This window comes from Cicer arietinum, chromosome 2 (genome assembly GCF_000331145.2).
Source record: "Cicer arietinum cultivar CDC Frontier isolate Library 1 chromosome 2, Cicar.CDCFrontier_v2.0, whole genome shotgun sequence".
Lineage (NCBI taxonomy): Eukaryota > Viridiplantae > Streptophyta > Magnoliopsida > Fabales > Fabaceae > Cicer > Cicer arietinum.
In genome coordinates, this window is record NC_021161.2 from 23,907,462 (window position 1) to 23,930,018 (window position 22,557).

The 22,557-nt window shown below is 32.1% G+C and overlaps 1 protein-coding gene and 1 pseudogene across 1 annotated transcript; both read left to right on the top strand.

Moving 5' to 3' along the window:
• Positions 1-2,014: 2,014 nt before the first annotated feature.
• On the top strand, positions 2,015-16,390 carry LOC101497930 (heavy metal-associated isoprenylated plant protein 20-like; annotated as a pseudogene).
• A 1,194-nt stretch (positions 16,391-17,584) lies between these two features.
• Positions 17,585-18,765, top strand: LOC101501786 (bidirectional sugar transporter SWEET2-like). The gene is made up of 4 exons (XM_027330508.1): positions 17,585-17,728; positions 18,145-18,303; positions 18,406-18,525; positions 18,652-18,765. Exons 1-4 carry the CDS (start codon positions 17,585-17,587, stop codon positions 18,763-18,765), a joined length of 537 nt encoding a protein of 178 aa, XP_027186309.1.
• The last annotated feature ends 3,792 nt before the right edge of the window (positions 18,766-22,557 follow it).

A 22,557-nucleotide genomic window follows, 5' to 3' on the forward strand; every position in this document is an offset into this window, starting at 1 on the left:
TGATCATTCAAAAGTTGCATATAAAGTTTTGATGCATCTACAAGGAACTAAAGAAAATATATACAGACTCATATTTCAGTGGATGTGTTGTCACAACAAAATCCACTTTTGGCTACTTATTCCACATTGGAGAAGGAGCTATATCATGGAAAAGTGCCAAGTAATCTCTTGTTTCTTCATCTACCATGAAAGTTGAATTTGTAACATGCTTTGAATCTACAACTCAAGTATTATGGCTTCAAAATTAAAGTTTTGTTATAGGGCTTAGAGTTGTTGACACTATTGTTAAGCAGTTGAAAATTTACTATCATTGTAACACCCCGGCCATTACCGTTACCGGCGGTGCCACAAATGGGTGTTACAAAAAAAGGCGCCTTTTTTGTAACACCCCGGCCATTACCGTTACCGGCGGTGCCACCTCACGACCTTCTCGCCCTCCTCTTTCCGCCCCCAATGGAAATCTGACGAGTTTTTGCCTTCCGTGGGATTCGATCCCGGTACCTAGGGGATAAATACCGCATCCACACAGATCCCACTACCAATTGAGCTAGTGGCTCAATTGGTAGTGGGATGAAGGCAAAAACTCGTCAGATTTCCATTGGGAGCGGAAAGGGGGGGCGAGAAGGTCGTGAGGTGGCACCGCCGGTAACGGTAATGGCCGGGGTGTTACAGTCAACGTCACAACAAGACTTCCCAATTATCAGGCAAGGAACTCAACAATAACAACGCTTGCAACTCATAATCTAATTTAATTTCTGCAGTTGTCAACTGATTCACTGTATTCTGAAAAATACTCATATGCTCGGCCATTGAATCCCCATATTTGTATTTCTTATTCACCAGCTTCCGAATCAAGAATGTTATATTTTGCACATTCTTTCGTTCATACAACTCTTTTAATTTTTCCCACATCTTGTTAGCATCTATTTCAGTTTCAACATGTGGATACACACTAAGATCCAACCACTGTCTGATCAACGCCATTGCCTTTCTATTCATCTTCTTCCAGTCAACGTCAAATTTATCTGCAGGTTTAGCAGTGTCACCCTCAATAGGATCATACAAATCTTTACTGTATAACATGTCTTCCATGAGAGTCTTCCAAAGTGTATAATTAGAAGAGTTGAGTTTAATCATATTGAGACATTTACTTTCCTCCTCCATTTAAATGCACAAATCAAATAACCGAGCTCTGATACCCCTTTGTTAGGAAAAAAACCAGAGATAATTGGCGATAACTATCTCAATAATGCGGAATATTTTTTTCCCTCAACTGTATAGATAAATGGCCAAACAGAAAATACAATTTCACAGAGCAAAAATAATTGGCAGAAAATTAAATATCAGACAAGCGCAATTTTTAACGTGGAAAACTTCCCTTAAATTGAGAGAATAAAAACCACGGGATCTAGTCCTGTAAAACTTCCACTATAATAATTAATGGGTACACCAGAGTCTTCCTAATAACATCAATCAACAATAACAACCTTATAACAACCTTCCACTAAAGTGGGTACACCAAAGTAACTCTCAGAGAAGATAAAACTACTCAAACTATATATTAAAATAACAAACTCAGTGGTAGAAATAACATACTAAATTTGTAGATCAAACGGAGCAAGTTTGCTACACACATGTTACAACCACCAGAACCAAACCCTTATTTTTCTTCTCTGGCGGCCGTTCTCTTTCGTTCTACTAATTCTTAGGATTTCTAAATCCCTTTTATTTCCTTCACGTGGGCCTAGCCCAATAATACTCCTTTTTTTATTTAAATAATAATAATACTAATAATAATACTAATACTAATAAAACTAATGAGTTCCACTTGGGGAGTGAACCCACCCAATATATTTAAACCAAATAAATTAAGCATCATATCCAAACTCTCATCTGCCAATGAAAACTAAAGTCAAGTCAAGCAATATTTTTTATATTTAATTTGGCACAACGAAATAATTTTTGTATTTGATGAGGAGAGTATAGTATTATGCATAGTATGTCATTAAATTGACTTGCAAGTAACATTAATTACAGAAAATTAGTAATTTATTATGACTGCTGGTTTATTGTTACTGCTATATAATATCATAGATGTGAGGATCACAAACAATCAAGTTCCGTATCAAATTTTCTATTTTCAACTACAAGTTCGCTTGCTAAGGTCTTTGAGTAAACACAAATGGGTATACTTAAACATCTCTCAGAATGTATCACTGCTTGTTTAAAACCACCGGAGAAACGTATTCCCAAGAAGGTTTTCTTAATTTTACTAAAGTCTCTCCACTTTAATTAATTCACACACACACAATTGAGGTTTTCTGTGTCTATATTAATCAAAAATTCATTTTGTGTTTTATTTAGACAGTTAATATCAGGGTGAAAATGGATGTGAAGGTTGTGTAAGGAAAGTTAAAAATGCTGTGGAAGACTTGGAAGGTTTGTATAAAGAGATTCGTTTTGCTATTCATATGGCGTTGGTAACTGCGATATGATTGTTTTTTTTGGGTATTTGATAATTGCTTGTTATATATATATATATATATATATATATATATATATCTGTGTGTGTGTGTGTGTGATCTGTCTACTCCAAGACTAACAAGCTTATTCGTTTAATAACTTAATATTAATAATAATTTTGAAACACACAAAATTTCATATAAATTCAAAATTTGTAGTTGTGAAATTTAACTATTGACATTTAATTACTTATATTTTTAAATGTTTATTATATATTTATTTGAAATTATTTAATTAATTATTAAATAATTTTAATATTTTATAAAAATCAGTATAGTTGATATGAGATATTTAATAATTTTATAAAAATCTGTAATAATTTTATAAAAATGATGCAGGGTGAGCTGAGATATTTCCTTATATATTTGTGTTAATATTTTTTTTTTTTTTTATAATAAAATTTGTTTTAACTTTCAATTCTTATATTTATTTAATGATACATACACGAGGAGACTTATTATAACATTCACTTAAAATTAAAAAACCATAGAAATATTTTATATGTTGGAGGCTTGAGGAGACTTATTATAACATTCCCTATTAATTAAAAAAACCATATAAATATTTTATATGTTGGAGTGTTGATTCAAACTTTTGTTCTCTTTCAAACCATAATAAACAAAAGTAATATAAATATTGATATGTGAAGTCCTATTTAAAATTCTTTCGACGTTTTTTAACTCTGGAACTATTTTGGTGGAATAATGTAACAGAACAACATACTAATTAATTAGAGCAATAAAAAAATATTGAAACCTCAAAATTAACAAATACAAACTTTTAAGCTTGGTCGTGAGATATATCCTAAGCAAGTAACCTTAGTGGTAGCCTGTTAGGTACATGGTTGCTATCTCACCTATGTATGTAAGATTTGTTTCTTTTTCTATGCATGAACTTAATTTAAAAAACCATCTTCTTTTTTCTAAGCAACTTCGAATCTATCGTGAGCTTGACTTTAAGTGGTACGCACAAGTATTATAATACGTACTGATCGTCATGTATTATAATAAGTTTGACCGAAACATATATATATATATATATATATATATAACACGGAGAGTTAGACAGAGAATTTCTCTAAGAAATTTTGAGTCTAATTTACAAAATTTGTAATATTTTCTTTTCAATTTTCCCCAAAATCCATTGTAAGTAAGTTTATGCAATAAATTTACATTTGTTATATATGTTTACATACAATAAAACATAAGTATGTTCTGCACTTGCAACTTTTGCTGATCTTGTGCATCATAAATTATCATCTTCATTTATTATGAACGTTGTTTACTTTCAATTAGTTTTTCAAATTGTTTTCTTATTAACAACAAAATTAGATATTTTTCTTGACGAAACACCATTATTTTCACATAATTCTTTATGGATTATGTTTTGTTTCATTGAATTATTGTCAGCTTCATCTCTCTATATATATATAGTCAATATAAGCCTAAAGATAAACTAAAGCCCCTAGGAATATTTGTAAATTTGTCAAGTTGCAACTCTAAAAACATAGGAAACATTACTCAACTTCAAAAAACATGTGCAAATATAATTAAAAAAAAAACATGTACAAACTAATTTTTTTGGAAAAAAATTGAGAAGGAGAAATAGTTTTTTAATCAAAATAGTATTAATAGTCATATTACAACTCTCATCGAAGAAACTTGAACTTACTATCTTGTTATTCAAAATATACTTTTGATATTACATAATCTTTTGATATTACATAATCCCGTTTTCCAATTCATATCTTTTCGTACAGAATGGTGATGGTCTTGCTAGTTCAACCAATTATGTTATAAAAACAAATGATGGCAACAATAGTAGGGAGATTCACTTCAACATTTATGGTCTCTGACAATATTTTTTTAAACAACATGTATAAAATATTGCTTAAAAATAGATAAGGCAACATTTTATGTCTGTTGCCAGTATTATTTTTACAATACCGTATAAATGTTCTCTAAAATATTTTTGAACACAATTTTAAAACGTCTCTTTGATAACTCTACAATATTTGATAATTGTTCTTTTAGATATTTATAAGAACATTTCGATTGTTATCTTGTTTGGAATAAAATGCTACAATTATAAAATGTTATTTAAAAATTTAACATTCTTGAAATTGTTTGTGGGAATAATTCCCTCCAAATAATATATTAATAACATATAATATATATATATATATATATATATATATATTTAATATTTAAATATTATATTATTTTTTTTATTATATAAAATTAAAGTAAGTTAAAAAAAAAAAAGGAAAAGAAGCTGTAACAACGTCAAGCATAATTTACACGCATGGACAGATGAAGAAAATGAAGCTCAAGCATTTTTCACCAATCCAAATTAAATTCCTAAATCATCAACACTGTCAAGCATTTTCACTAAATCCCTAAATCATCTCAACATTGCGCCGCCGTTCCATTCATCTTCACCATCAACAACGTGATCTCTCTTTCATTCACTCCTTCCGTCAACAAACCGTCAACGCGTTCTCTCATTCATCAATAAGAGCATAGTTTGTGTCGTTTTCCACTCGTTATTTCTCCTGTTCTCCAGTGTTCGTCTCCTATTCGTCGACATTGTTTACTGACAGGTTTGCATCCTTGTTCATATTTTAGCGTTTGATTGTTTGTTGCTATGTTATATGGGTTGCTCTATACAATGTTTTATTTAGGGTTCATCTTCTTTGTTTTGTTTATTGTGTTTCGTTTTTGCTTTGATGTTTGCTCTGATTCTTTATTTTGTTTTTTGTTTCTTGTTCGCTTTGGAACTTTTGTTTGTCGTTCACATCTTGAAAATTAATTTTCGTTTCTTGCTTTGTACAGTTGTCATTCACATCTTTGAAATCGTATATTATACATTATATTCTCTTATAATGATATTTTTTAGCATTGAAAATGCTATTTCTATTTTTTAAAAAAAAAAAAAAAAAAAAAAAGATGATCCTTCCAACTTGTATGCAATTTCTATAATAAGATAAAATAGAAGTTTCATTTTTTTTTGTTGGGACAAAATATTTGGTCTCTGTAGTGAAGGTTAAAATATCACGAGTCCAAATAAGAACCTTGCATTTTGTTTTTGTTGTTCATCAATTCATAAGGAGACTAACTTAACATGACTTTTGTCAAATTTATCACTTAATTGAAAAGAAAAAGTAAAAATAATTAAAGTTCAGATGTTATAAACTCAGATAATTTTCACTACAACTAATGCCATAAGTTATACACAAACTACATAGGTTATAAATTCATTTCATTTTCCCTCCCCAATTTGCAATTTATTCCACTTAAGTAATTAAAAACATCAACTTCAAAAATCTTATTTAAAAAATATGCAATTATGCCACAAAATTCCAATGTGTATGTCTATTTGTCATATCATGTTTTTTTGTTTGTTTTGCAATCGTCACTTGTTTAGGTCTTCCTTTTTGTTTTATTTTTTAATGGTTGTCAACACTGATATCATTTTGATGTATAATATTATAGGTTACTAATTGGTTTTGATAGTTAAGATTATAAAATTATTACTTGTGCTTGAGTTTTTAAGTCCGGAAAAATTGCCCTACGCGAAAAATAGTATTTTATAGTGTTTTTTTTAAGCCATTTTTAGCAGTTTTTCAAAAAATTAAGCGCTGTAGTATCTAGCGCTATAAAAAGATACAACAACACTCTTTAAAATAAAATAGTGTTGTAAATCCCTTCTAAAAATGCGCTGCTTGTTGTACTAGTTTTACAACGCTTTTTCAAAAAAGCGCTGTAATATGTGCATTCTTTTGTACATTTTACAGTGCTTTTTTTTTATAATAGGTGCATTTTTATGCAAGTTTTACAGCGCTTTTTAAAAAAAGCGTTGTAATAGGTGCATTCTTTTTCTATTTTTATTAAAATATGCTGTAAAGGGAATTTTTAAAATAACGCTTGTTTGTATAAACAGGTTTTTTATGACAATTTTTTAAGAAAGCGTTGTCTTTTTAATTTTTTTTCCAAAATCATTTTCATACAGCAATCAGTTTTCATCCAGCAATCATTTTTCAACCAGCAATCAGTTTATAATCAATTTTCATCTAGCAATCATTTTCACAACAACAAAACTACATAACTTTATAACTTTACATATTAACACAATCAGCTCACAACAATCAGTTAGATCTCTTATAGAGTATGTTGGACTGGAATTGTCAAAGTACTGTGCGATATAAAATTTGAACATAAATAAGTTAGAATCAAATATATACATAGTTTATATATGAAAATCAAAATATAATGAAAATACCTTACCGTTTTTGGGACTATAGTTTGATTCATATTAATAATCTTCTTCATGAATCGCAATATATAGTACCCGCAGTCTATGTTGTTAGTTTGACGAGGGCACTATAAAATAAAACATATAAGTCAATAAATATTGTTGCGTTGATTGTTAATGAAATTTTAAAGGCATATATTTCAAACTTATACTGGAATCCATGTAATGTTATTTGACTTTTGCTTCGACACTGTAGCACCCCTTTGAGCTCGAAAAACTTGTAAAGCACTATCAAATAAATGTGATTATTATAGCATTAACAAACACATTATTTATATATATATGTAAGAAATAGATGAATATTACTTACGTGTCGAAGATAGTCTTTATATCCGAGTGATTGCTGTAATGACCGTGCAAGGGATCTAAATAGTATATAACTTCAAAGGTTGCATTGATTGCAAACAACACCCAATGTGCCCTACAACAACAAAAATTTAATTGGCAATTTTATTTACGCAACTAATAAATTAAGATCTCATAAATTAAAAAAAAATATAAATAAAGAATATATAATTACCCTGAATTATATGGCGCAAGGAACAATTTATCCTTCTCTTGATTTCCCAATAGGATATCTATAACATATTTCTTTACATTAATTGGATCGAGTTTAAACATTGAAAGCTTATGCGGAGACAAGAATGAAAATCTATCTGACAATTTGCGCGTGCATACCAACTTCTCATACAAAAACCTTCAATAAAAATGTCAAATTATATTAATTACCAATAAATTAAATTAATTACCAATAAATGCAATTAAAAGTAATTTTTATCTTAAATAAAGTATTTTACCTAATGTATAAGCTGATGATAGTAGCACTCAGCTCCTTATGATTGAGAAGTTCGTATATGTGCTCTTTTTCAAGTAGTTCTTCACACTCATCTCCGAAAATAGCTTTCTCCATGCTTATGATACGTGAATCGTTGTTGTCCATATTCGTTTTTTCTTGTATGTCAAGACACGACCCAAATCGAGCAAGGCGTGGATGACTTATTTTAGGAGCAGCAACTGATTTACCCCGATCCAGTTTTTGAATTTTGGCAACTTTATTACCCTCCAATTTTTGAAGTTTGTCAACTTTATTTTTACCACGAACATCCAACTGTGGTGCGGCTTTATTCTGGCAGGTTTGATTTGCACGAACATCCAGCTATGGTGTGGCTTTATTCTGGCAGGTTTGCTATGCGGGTGGTTTTGATTGAATCTGAAAAAATGAGGTTAATTAGTTTGTTAGTTAATTGAATCTGAAAAAAATGACAAACCTACCAGGATAAATGTGACAAACCTTTTCTGGTGACGTGACTGACTCGTTGCGGGGAATCTTCTTGTCATTCCCTTTAGACTTTGTATGAATTTAAATAAATGTGAAATTAAAGTTAACAGTGGAAAAAATCAGCCATTAAATATAATCAATCATAATCATATATCGTGCAATTAAATATACATATCAATTAAACATACATTTCAATTAAACATACCTTATCAAGGGAAACAAGATTTTTGGGCCATGCCACATAACTACCTATTGCTTCCCCCAAATACTTCATATCTCCATCATTGTCTGGTATAGGCAACGGTGCATTTGGTTCAAAAGAAATCACGGGTGATACTTTGACATGGCCGACAAGGATTAGAGTGTTGTGCAATACTTCTCCCAAAGTATTGTACAATGTTCCTTTTCCAACCTTGCAATGAGTGGGGGAGGATAAATACAACACGCAAGTAGAGACATCCTAAATCAATGGTTAATACATAAGTATGTGAAACAATTAGGTTGAAAGAATTTCTTATTTTATTAAGTAATTAATTACCTCGGGACGACTTTTAAGACCAATGTTGCAACTAGCGTTTTCACTCTCCATTTGTATTTCACGTTGGAGCTGATCCGAAAGTTGCTTTTCTTTATTCGTTTTCACCAAGAATGCCACTTGCTCTATTAGGACTTTGAGCTTCTCCAATACTTCCTCATTAGATGGATTTGGGCGCTTCTCTTGTGAAAAATAGCGGGTTGGAGTTACACGAGCCTCCTTCCACAAAATATGACGACCCAATGGTTGATCGGATTGGGTCTCTTGTAGCTATTCATTAAGACATAAACAAAAGCTATTCGTTAACATCATAAACAAAATATTAGTTAGAAACTATGGTTTATAATGTACCACATTATATAAAAGTGATGTTTACTTACAATTTTTTGCTCTAAACGTGCATATCTCATACGAGATTTTTTGTATGGATGCATTGGATTTTTGGCCCTCTCGCGATTTACCTTACTTGAACTCTATATAAAAAAAAATAACAATCGTTTAAATATTTAAAATACGCTATGAATATGAATAATAAAATACAAATGCTAATAAATTAACCACTTACCACAAACGCAGGGTCGGCACGTTTAGCTACAAATGTGCTCAATTCGTCATTTGATATATAGTGTTTATATATTTTTGGAGCTTCAACATTCATATTTCCATCATGATCTCTTACTTAGTAGTTTGACATATGTGATCTAAATCCCCAGTGTATTTTTCCGGCAACTCTAAGCACGTAAGTTTTTCTCACCTCATCAACATCAAAAGCAGACTGCAAACCAAATAAAGATATAGTTTGAGTAAAGTATTTAAATGGAAAAAATTATAAGTAACAAAAAAGTGGAGTAAAAAAGTTACTTTTATATCATTCCACAATATATCTTTTGCATCCTTCAAATCCTTATATCTCCAATCGTCAATTGTAATTGGGATATTGTGACGAACAACAACACTAATATAACTTACCAACATGGAACTATAGGGCCCAATTGGCTGGCCACTTTCATTCCATCCCACCTAATAAACTCATATAGTAAATACATACTTTTATATCATTCCACAATATATCTTTTGCATCCTTCAAATCCTTATCTCTCCAATCGTCAATTGTAATTGGGATATTGTGACGAACAACAACACTAATATAACTTACCAACATGGAACTATAGGGCCCAATTGGCTGGCCACTTTCATTCCATCCCACCTAATAAACTCATATAGTAAATACATACTTTTATATCATTCCACAATATATCTTTTGCATCCTTCAAATCCTTATCTCTCCAATCGTCAATTGTAATTGGGATATTGTGACGAACAACAACACTAATATAACTTACCAACATGGAACTATAGGGCCCAATTGGCTGGCCACTTTCATTCCATCCCACCTAATAAACTCATATAGTAAATACATACTTTCAAAAAAGATAAAAAATAAACAGCAAACAAAGTATAGTATACCTCAAATTTTATATCATTACTTCTTGCTTTTATGACATTTTGCATAATCGTTGCACCACGTTTGACTTCATTTTCATAAGTCTTAGTGTTGACAACTTCCTCATTTTGACGGTCCAAAGCCTTGTTAGAATCCATTTATCTACAACAAGTTCAACATGCAGTTCAGTATAACTTCAACAAGTTCAACATGCAGTAGTTTAAGTACATAGCAGTATAAGTTCAACATGCATTTTAGCGACAATAAAAAATTAATAAATACAATACCTGAAGAGTGCGAAGAAATACGTAAGGTTTGTAGGGTTACGGCTTCATTTAAAAAGGAACAGCGAGAATGTGCAGAAATACGAATGGTTCGTGGGACAGAGTAGGGTTCGCAGAACTACGTAATGAGAGTTATGTATTTCAATGAGAAGAGTAGGTAATAATGTTCGTAGAGATAATAACAAAGATAAAGATGGTTGGCAATGGAGATGGTTGGCAATATGGTTCGTAGGGACAATAGGATTCACAATGAAGAGGAAACTGAAGACGAGGAGGACACTGAAGCGTAGTGAAGTTTACGTAATGAAGAGAAAACTGAAGAGGTTTATTGTTATATATAAAACCCTATTACAACGCTTTTTTAAAAGAGCGCTGTAAAAGTCCTCCTTATTTTATTTTTTAAAATCCTATTACAACGCTTTTTTAGAAACCTTTTAAAGCGCTTGTCCAAAAGTACTGTAAAATACCTCCTTATTTTATTTTTTAAAAGCCTTTTACAACGCTTCTCCAAAAAGCGCTTTAAAAGACCTCTTTGTTTTCTTATGTAACAGGCGCTGTATTTTTAAAAGCCTTTTACAGCGCTTTTGCAACAAGCACTTTAAAAGACCTCTTTAACTTAGCATAAAACAAAGCTTTGTGACCTCCTTATTTTTTTTTAAGCCTTTAATAGCGCTTATTGACAAAAGCGTTGTAAAATTATAAGTTTATGTTCAGTTCAGTTCAAGTAAAATACCTATATTTGAAATTTTTTTCTAAATAATTAGTTAAATACCTATATATATATATATATATAGATCAATGCTAAATTACATGATCAACTCATATTGGAATGATCAGTTCAAGTTCAAGAAAAAATCCCAGTACTCAAAAAAGCTTTTTCAAGTTCAATATAAATTGAAAATCAGTTATGGCAGGTCAAACGTACACTTAAATTACATGAACTTAGTATAAAACACTAAGATTAAACAATTGAATTACACGAACACTAAATTACATGAACACTAAGATTATACAATTAAACACTTAAATTACAGTTCAAGCTAGATACTAAAATGCTCAATTCTGGCATATCAAACAATTAAATTACAAGAACTCAGTTCAGATTACATGGCTTATATAAAAAAATTAAACACATTAAGATGCCCTTCTTATTTTCCTGGCGAGATTCACATTTGTTTGTCCATTAACGATACGAAACGATGGATTAATCCAAATTCCCTCATCATGATCATCTCTAAGATATAAACCATCGTCAATTGAATCAATTTCATGTGGTTGTGATGTTGCAAAGAAAAGATCATTACCAACATCTTCATCATTATTGTTATCATCACTTATTTTATTGGTCGATAGGACAACAAACCATTTATCATCAGCAGGATCAGTGACATAAAACACTTGTTGAGCTTGTGACGCTAAAATAAAAGGCTCATCTTTGTATCCCACTCTATTAAAATCGACAAGCAAGAACCATGACTCATCAATCTGAACGCCATTATTATTATTGACTCACTTGCAACCAAATATGGAAACACGAAACATTGTGTAGTCTAACTCCCATATGCGCTCGATAAACCCAAAATATGATAGATTTGCATATATTGGGTTTTTGTCTTTTACACTTGAGATATGTATCGCTTCAGCTACGAGAGTGACTCCGTTATTTTGCATAGTGGTTTGATCATCTTGTTCTTTGGTATAAAATGTGTAGCCATTAATTAAATAACCGATGCAAGAAAAGACATGTAAACTCGAACCATTTGCTAGCCACCTCAATCTCTGTGAAATTGATCTGGTGTCTATATCAAACTTTGACTTTATGTGATTATTTAACCATGTTATGAAACTTCGATTGTGGTCTCTAGTTATCCAATTTTGATTCTTATTCATGTTCAAACTAGATAACTGATCCATGTGCATTGTAACATACGGTTGAACCTCATCATCATTGTGCAAAACATACAATTGTGCATGCTCCCATTATGTCCTTGATATAGTCATTAGTCTCGTTCCAATTATCCCTTCTCTTGATATTCTTTCCGGATGACGAGACATGGGAAGCCCTATGGATTCAACATTGGACAAATATTTAGTACAAAATTCAGCAGCTTCTTCGACAATGTACCGTTCAGCAATACAACCTTCTGGTCGACTTCTGCTTTTTACATACCTTTTTAATATTTTCATATATCGTTCTATCGGATACATCCATCTCATATAAGCTGGCCCACAAAGTTGTGTCTCCTTAACAAGATGAACAGTAAGGGGAACCATTATATAAAAAAACGAGGGTGGGAAATACATTTCAAGCTCACACAAAGTAACAACAATTTCCCTCTGCAATGTCGGTAATTTCTGAGGATCGATCACTTTACTACAAATTTCCCTGAAGAAGAAACAAAATCTAGTTATGGCTCGTCGAACTTTTTCAGGTAAAATGGAACGTATACCTATTGGTAGCAAATGCTCCATTAGAATATGACAATCATGGGTCTTCAAACCTTTTAACTTGAGGTCTTTCATACAAACTAAATTTTTAATGTTTGAAGAGTATCCTTCTGGAACTTTAACTTTGTATAGAAATTTACATAATTTTTTTTTTCCTTTCTAGATAGAGTATGAGCCGCTGGAGGTAGATACGTGCGATTTCCTTCTTTACGGGACCCAATTCATTTCTTATTCCCATATCGACCAAGTCCAATCTTGCATGAATGTCATCTTTAGACTTTCCTGGAACATTGAATAATGTACAAATAACACTATCAAATACATTTTTTTCAATATGCATCACGTCGAGGAAATGTTATATATACAATGGCTTCCAATATGACAATTCAAAGAAAATTGACTTTTTCTTCCACCCAGTTTTGACTAGCTCTCGCGAAATAGGTTTGCCAAATTTATTGGTCAAGCCTTGTACATTTTCAAGTATTTGATATCCAATCGGTGCTAAAGGAGCTTTATCTTCCTCTGATTTTCCATTGAATGCATTTCTCCACCCACGATACTGATGAGTATAAGGTAAAAATCTACGATGTCCAAGAAATACATTCTACTTACAATGTTTCAACCGCATCCAATTACCATATAGGACATGCACATTGACCTTTAATGCTATATCCTGATAAATTACCATATGCTGGAAAATCATTAATTAGGCCGAACAACATAGCCCTCAAATTGAAACATTCTTTCTTATACCCATCATAAACTTCCACACATGTCTTCCACATATTTTTTATATCTTCAATTAAAGGAGTCAAGTATACGTCGATATCATTCCCCGGTTGTTTGGGTCCATAAATTAACAGAGACAATATCATAAACTTACGCTTCATACATAACCATGGAGGTAGGTTATAAATCAACAAAATCACAGGCCACATGTTGTGTGAGATGCTTTGAAGACCATGTGGATTCATTCCATCAGTAGAAAGTACAAGTCGTAGATTTCTTGACTCTATCCCGAATTCAGGATACTCGTGATCAATTTTTGCCCATTGTGGAGAATCCGCAAGGTGTCGAAACTTTCCATCTCTAATTCTTTCATCTGTATGCCATGTCAAGTGTTTTGAATCTTTTTCACTACGATACATGCACCTAAATCTTGGTATTATAGGAAAATACCACACGACTTTTGTTGGAGTAGATTATTTCTTCTTATTTCGAGAGACATTGCATTTCGGACATGCCTTTAGTAATTCATATTCGTTTCGAAATAAAATCAATTGTTAGGACACGCATGAATCCTTTCGTAACTCATGCCAATAGAGCACAAAATTCTCTTAGCATCGTAGGTTCGACTGGGAAGTTCATTATCATCTGGCAACATATCTTTTAAGAGTGTGAATAATTCTGTGAAGCTTTTATCAAACCATCCATTACTCGCTTTTAAGTTGTACAACTTTAATATCGCCGACAGTCTTGTGAATTTTGTACAACCATTATATAATGGTTTCTCTGCATCACTCAACAAACTCTCAAACATTTTAGGACAATCCCAAAGATCTTCTTCAACTGCTTTTGCAATCTCCTCAACTCAGTCCAGCTCATATGTATCTGTGTCGAAATCAGTTGAAGCATATGTCGAACCATTCACAAATTTAATATTTCCTTTTTTTTTCTCACCATGTCTTATCCAACATTTATAGCTTTGATCAATTCCATGCCATACTAAATGTCCTTCCAATTCATCTTCTCTAAAGCGTTTTCCAAAACAACATTTTAAACAAGGAAAAACGACTCTATTTGGATCTTTTGCATTCTTCACTGCAAACTCAACAAACTCATTCACTCTATTTTCATACTCTTTTGACAATCGATTGACAGACATCAATTTCCAGTCCATTTTATATGACCTATATAAATGCAGTTACACAAATAATAAGCTACTAATAACATTATACCAATATATAGTACACATGTCTAATATTGGAAAATGGAAACCAAGGTCCAAGTCTGATTTCAAAACAGAACAGATCAACAAATTTCAAAAAAGAATAGATTTTATATGATTTATAGTTTTAGTGACAACAACAAATTAATAAAAACAGTACCTCAGACAACGTATCCAATTTTTTTTAAAGGAGGAGCAGTAGATGGGCGCACGGTAGACGAGAGGATGGTTCGCATAGTAGAGGAGATAAGGGTTCGTAGGGTTTGTTTTAAATTTGTTTTTATTTGTTTAAAGTAAATGATTTTACAACGCTTGTATAATAAGTGCTCTAATAGGTCCTTTAATTATGTGAAAGCACAAGTCTTTTACAATGCTTGTATAAAAAACGCTCTAATAGGTCATTTAATTATGTGAAAGCGCAAGTCTTTTACAACACTTGTCAAAAGAGCGCTTTAAAAGCTATGTAACATAAGGTGGGATCGCTATATTTTACAACGCTTGTGTTTAAGGTGCTCCAAAGTGTTGTAAAATGTGAGGGCGTTTCAGTTTACAACGCTTTTGAAAAAACGAAAAACGCTGTAAAAGCCTTGTAAACATTATGTGCAAGCGCTATGTAACCCTATATGATCCTACAACAGCGCGTTTTCCACAACGCTTGTCAAAAAAGTGTTGTATCCTCCGTTATTTTTAAAATATTTATACAACAGCGCTTGTATTTAATAAGCGCTATAAAAGGCGCGCTATAAAATGTCATTTTTGGTGTAGTGATGACTTACTTGAAATTATGCTGCAAAATTCTAAGATACCTATATTTTTCATATTTGTTGTTATTTGCTTAATTCAACTTTTTGTGACTAATAAATTTAAGCAAGTGATTTAGCTCAAATGATCGATATTTTTTTGTAAAATTTATCAGAAGAATCTGAGTTTGAATTCTAACCGTTATAAAATTTGATGAGAGTAAAATTTTTACTTAGTCTAACTCCAAATTATCAAAATCTCATTAACTTAACAATTAAATGGTTAAAACTTAAGAAAAAAAAATTGCATATTAACTTATCTTTTGTAGCTTTAGGTTCTCCCAAACTAACACCAAAACACTTTGTCACCAAAATCTTCTATTAATTATGAAAATATTTTGTTTCAGGGGTAGAATCTTTTAATGTAAACCAAAAGCTACAAAGATTAACCGTGACTGGTTTTATAGATGCAAATGAAGTCTTAGAAGTGAAGAACACAGGAAAAACGGCTGACATTTGGCCCTTTGTTCCTTACAATTTAGTGACTTATTCTTATGCACTTGGGGCCTACGACATGAAAGCGCCAACGGGTTTCGTTAGGAATGTCCCTCAAGCTGTTGGTGACCCTAAATCTCCATGATGGTGGTTTTTAATGATGATGGTGCTTTTTAATGATGATAACCCAAATGTGTGTTCAGTTATGTAATTGTATATATCAAAAGGGTTTGTGATGCTTGTGTTTTTTTTCCTCATGTCTCAAGGAATACTTTGTTGCAATCCTCAAACAAAATATGATTTTGTTTTATTTTTCGTAGTTATGTACAAAAAACAAAATTAGTTATCACTAGTGAGAAATTTGGAAAAGTGTTTGTTTGTGTTTCTGTGTTTGATATCAATTTTTTTTAAAGGCAGTCACTACAAGAAATTTTAAGTTTTGCGACAGATGGATTGCAACGGGTGCCAAAAAACCGCTGCAGCTCTCTCTTTGCGACACTTCCTACGACGGTGTTAAACAACTGCCGCTGCATTTCTAAGCAAAACCAAGAGGCGCTAGTTTTTTTCCAATCCCGCGTCCCATTTTTTGCAAGTCCCGCTCTCTAAAATTCTTCTCATATCTCAGTGACCCTTTTCTCCCAAAACCAAAAACCCCTTTCTCCCAAATTTGTTTCCTTCAAATTTACCAAACCCCTCGATCTCCCTATGCGGAAGTTTGATCTCTCCATATCTGGAATTGAAGCAATTTCTCTTCTCTGCGGCAAGCTTCATGACATTTATCTTTTATGCGATTGAATGCTTGGTGTTGGTTGATAATGAATCTCATTAGCTGAGCATTTTATTTGTGTTCTTGTTTAGAATATGATTTTCTTCATTACAAAGGGTTTGCGACACCTAACTTACAAGAAATTTTCTTCAAAACCGTGATTTCCAAAGTCTCGGCATTTTGATTTGCTTCCCTCAAATCTCTCAAATCCCTAAAACCTCAATCTCCCCTAAATATCCTTTCTCTCACAATTTCACTTTTATCTCTTACTAGCTTTCCATTTGATCTCCGTTTGTTGCAACCTATGGTACGATTTCCCTTCCGTTGTTAGGGTTTTGATTACACTGTTCTAAGGGTGCTGATTTTTTGCTTTGAATGCCATTTCTGTGAATTAGGAGGAGAACGGTCGCATGTAGTGTTACCGAACGACGAGGTACTTTCAGTTTTCTGTGTATTGTATCTATTTCAACTTATTTTCTGTTTTCTGATATTTATATTCTCTTCCATTTATGTTCTCTTTTCTGCGATTTGGTATTTTCATTTGCATTCATTTATCAATTTGTGTTCTCTTCTAAACACACTGATCACTATGGATAATAGGTGAGCTTACAAGTTATGCTAGCTAAGATTAGAGATACAAACTTATATACAATCCCAAATTTTAACCAAGCATATTAGTATTACAACCTATCATTTTGCCCATGTTTAGAATATGTTAGTGTATGGGTTAGTTTTGTATACACAGATAATGACGAGTTGATGTTTCAAGTGTTTAAAGTTATGATCATGAAACAATTTGCAACCTATCATGTCTCGGTTTAATGGTTATTCCATTTGTGAAGTTGGCAAGGATGCAACTGGTATTGTTGGTACTTTTTCTTTCTCTATGTGTCATGGATATTTTTATCACATGGATACAGCTGGTATTACTGATACTTTTTCTTTCCCCAATGTAAGTTTCATAAATTAATTTTTTTTAAATAAAAAAATTGAGCATATAAGAATTTGATGTTTATCCTTTGACTATTAACTCTTTATTCTGTTGTGAACAATAAACCCACTATTAGGAGAATTATCATAAATAGGTCAACATAAATGTTCTCAAGATTGCCATATATTTATTCTCTATTGAACTGCTTGTGGTTTGGAACACCTTTTATATCACCTAATAATGTGTTGGTTACAACAGTTAATTCAATTGGAGCAGCTTTTCAGTTTGTGTACATTGTTTTGTTCTTTGTGTATGATGAGAAAGCAAGAAAGCTTGGTTAATTTATTGATACTATGGAAATTTATAACAAATTTTACATAAAACATAGGTTTGTTAATTGTTACTGATATGTGATATTGTATATTGTCATTTGATAGGTGAGAATGTTTGGATTATTGCTGGCAGTTTTGGGAATATTTGGGATCATACTAGTTGGGAGTTTGAAAATAACCTATAGTTCCATGCGTCGAATGTTTGTTGGATTCTTGAGTTGTGCTTCTCTGATTTCAATGTTTGCCTCTCCATTGTTTATAATCGTAAGTTTTACACTTCCTAGATATATCAAATGTAATATTGAGTTTTATTAGTTTTGCTAGTTTTCAAGTTTGGTGAAATTATTTATCTATATAATTTCACAGAAATTGGTCATTCGCACGAAGAGTCTCCAGTTTATGCCATTTTGTCTTTCACTTTCCACATTCGTAATAAGCGCCTCGTTCCTTCTTTATGAGTTGCTCAGTGATGATGCTTTCTTTTATGTAAGAGTTTTTTTTCAGCTCATTTTTTTTTTGTTTCTTTTTGAAATATTCATTTTAGTTTTGGAACTCAAATGTTTATTTTGTTGGCTTATATTTGTATACCTACATTTGTGTTTGATATTTTAGGTACCAAATGAGATAGGTACTATTTTGGCAATCATACAATTGGTATTGTACTTCTATTACAAGAGTTCATCTAATAATGAATCTAGAGACACCTTGATGATGTCATGTGGATAATCTGCATTGCTGAGATATGACAAAAGCAAAGGTGAACACAAATTTTATGATTAATACAACACTAATTTGGATTACTGATGAGAAGCATTGATGATTAATACAACACTAGTAGACACAACATAACTAGAGCTAGAGTTCCATGGCATTGAGAAGAATGAAAGTGATAAGGCTTTACTCTAAGGTCTCTTAGGTTTGTAATAGGAGCCTATTGTTGTGTTTTTTGCCTTTACTTGAATTGCTAGTTGAACTTGTGTGGTAGGTAAAGTTGTGAAAATTGATAAAAAAAGGTTATTTGTTCTAAAGGTTGGTAGTCTTTTTTTTTTATTTTTTATTTTTTTTATTGTAGTCTAAGTTACAGACTCTCATCTCTTTCTCGATCTTGATTCGATTTCATTCGTGAATTTTTTTCTTGCAATGTTTTAAATTTCAGGAATTTTTCAGAATTAGATTCACTGATTTTGGATCTCATTTGAGTGTTGTTCATTTTCACTTGGTAAGTTTTCAATCTCATGACCTACATATTGTTAATTTGTTAGTGATTGTTGCCTTTAGGTTTTAGTTCCATTTTACAATGAATTTCATTGATTGTTGCGATATTGGATATCAAGAAAGCATACGACTCCTATCAATAATTTCAGCTTCGATTTTGGTTCTTCAAATATTTCAGCCGTAGAAGAGTTCTTTTCCTTCTAATTGTTTTCTCCTACACTATATTGTCCTGTAGTATTCAATTCAAGTTTGAACTATTCAATTCAATTCAAGTTTGAACTATTTTTTACCAAGTGCACCATTGATATGTTGAAGGAGCAAATTGCTTTCTTGTTGCAAATGCAAAATTCTAGAGACAAACAGGTAAAATTGTTTTCATAGCAAACCTATTTAAAAAATCTTGTGAGAACTGTTTGTCTTTGATTAAAAATATCAATTGTGTAAAGATTTCTTATAGCTATAAGAGAAATTTAGTTAATTAGTTTTGACAATATTTATCAATATTTGTTGAGGTTAATATATACTCTTTTTTTTTTCTTCAGGCAATGGACATAGAATCGCCAATAGATGGTAGACGTTCATCTGAGTCCAGCCACCAATCTGATGATCGTGGAACAACATCATTAGGGACTAATTAGATATTTGGATGAACTTCTAAGTTTGATGGAGTTGTTTTGTATTTTTAGCTACTCCTCTAATGTTTTGAATATTTAAACTACTTTATCTATTGTTTTAGTTAACTTCAATGTATGAATTGGTATTATTTCTTTTGAAAAAATTATATAAATTGGATTTAGGTACAATAGTTATTAATTATGTATTTAAATTATGTGGATGGTATTTATGAATATTTTTTTATTTTAATTGATTAAAAATAGGAAAAAATTGTATCATAATTTTTTTTTAAATTATTAGGTTTGCGACGGTTCAAACTGCCTCTTAATAAATATAGCGACGGTTGGTAACTGTCGTAATTGTTTAAAAATAAATAAGATTGAGTGTGTTTTAGCGACGGTTGTAACTGTCGCAAACTGTATTTAGAGGCGGTTAGGAACCGTCGCAAACGTTGCCGACGGTTGGAACAACGGTTTTGTGAACCGTCGCAAACTGGCCTCGCGACGCACGAATCGGCGACAGTTGCAGAACCGTCACAAACATCAAATTGCAGCGGTTACAACCGCCGCAAACCCCTTTTTAACCGCCGCAAAACATTTTTTTTTCTTGTAGTGAGTCGATCAAACCTAGAAGGTAGAAGGAAGGTTTGGATATCAAGAGAATCAAGACTACAAACTGCACTAAAGCGACTAATGGGTCAAACATAAGGACGAGTGTGATACTCATTCATAAAAAGTACATGATGACTCTGATAATTTGGCCAAGAACCACTTCCAAGAATTAAATTGAACCCGATTCACCTCATGCTCCACATGTTGAGGCTTAGCAGAGAAGATATCGTCATTCATTGATTTCCAAATGAGCCACACTACCGAGTGTCACACCAAAGCTAGTTTACGCTAACTCTTTTCAGTATTTCCAAAAGAACAAAATATTGAAAACAAGCCAAATAAATTTGGTGGCATTACCATAATCCATCAAATCCACCTAAAGACTTTGTACCACACCTGCATTGAGAAATAACATGTCAAAAAATATCATAGGCTAAGTCTAGAGCCATCCCAAAAAATACACACATAGATGCCCCTAAATCACGAATAACTTGGCGATGAAACAAGTTCTTCTGAGTTGGTACTTTATCTAAAAGCAATTCCAAGGGAAGGAGACCACCTTAGCTAGCGTAATGCTTCCCCATACCCTTTTTTGGGTTTTAAGTTCATTCGTTGAAAGCTTAGCCACCAACGACAACTTTGCTAAAAGAGCGTCATAAGCTGATTTAATAGTGTAATGGTCATTGGTCGTCAGCCATAGATATCGACACACCAGCAAGAAGGTCAAATAAATCTACCAACAACTGTTGTTCCCAAACAAATAGTGCTCTCCTCCAAGTAATATCTCAAATTCATGATGCATCGTCCCAGTGCCCTATGCTGACCACTTTCGAGTATCTTCCATTTTCAATCAAGTACAATCTAGGAAATTCTTCACAAAGATATAGTCCCTTACCCATTCATCATGCCAAAAAGAAATCACCGATCCATTTCCATTTTGTCTTACAACCTCATCTGAAAATTAAGAAGCCTCTAAAACAAAATCATATCCTAAATGGGCAATATCTCTCCACCATGCAAAACGAGCCCGAGGTTCCCGCGGTCAGGTGAAATCATAGCTTCATTACCATATCGTGAAGCCAAAGTGAGGGTTCACCGGTTAATATCATCCATATCCACTTCTCCAAAAGGCTCTGGTTGAAAAGTCACATATTTTCCACCCCGAGACCACCCACCTATTTAGGTTTACCACCACAAAACCAACAAACGCAAGCTATTTTGGTTTGTCCTTTGGAGCCACCCCATAGGAACCTTCTCTGAATTTTGATAATAAACTTTTGTACCTTCGCAAGCATCTTGCGAAAACATAGATAAATATACGAGAATGCAATTAAGAGTAGAATTAATCCTAACAAATTTATTCCTCTAGGATCCTAATCTTTTGCAAACGGAATTGAGCAAAGGTTTCCATGTACATAGTCTACGTGGGTTTTTGTAAGATTTTGGATTTTCTAAACTCTAATTTGTACAATTTTATTGTATTTTGTGTTGAATTGCTTATGCCTTTAACCCAATTTTTATTTTATGAATTAAGTAACAAAGATATATTTTGTTAGAGTTAGTAATACATTTGAAATATAGGTATATATATATTTTTTTAGAACCGATTAAAATTACTTATTAAAGTATAATTTAATTAAATTACGAAAAACTTTATTACTGATCAAAATTTTAAAATGTCACTTGTTACTGATAAATTCACATGCCAAATTGAGTTGCGACGGAAGTAGATATTTTTATTAAATTAGATTGAGATGTGAGTAATGTGATGTGTGTAAGAGTGATTAATTGTTATAATGATAATTTTAATAATATACATAAATATTTAACTATAATATATATATATATATATATATTGTAAAAGGAAGCAACCTTTTTAAAAGAATGAACGAGCAACCCTCTCCTTCATATTTTCATCATTCTGTTTCTTCCTCCCATTCTTCTTCTTTCTTAAAAAAAAGAAGTTGTGTTGGTTTAAAAACAAAAAAAAAAAAAAAACAAAACTCTCCTATTTTCTACTAGATCAAAGCCTCCATTCAAGGAGGGTTTAGGAAGGAATGTTGCTTCTCTCTACAAG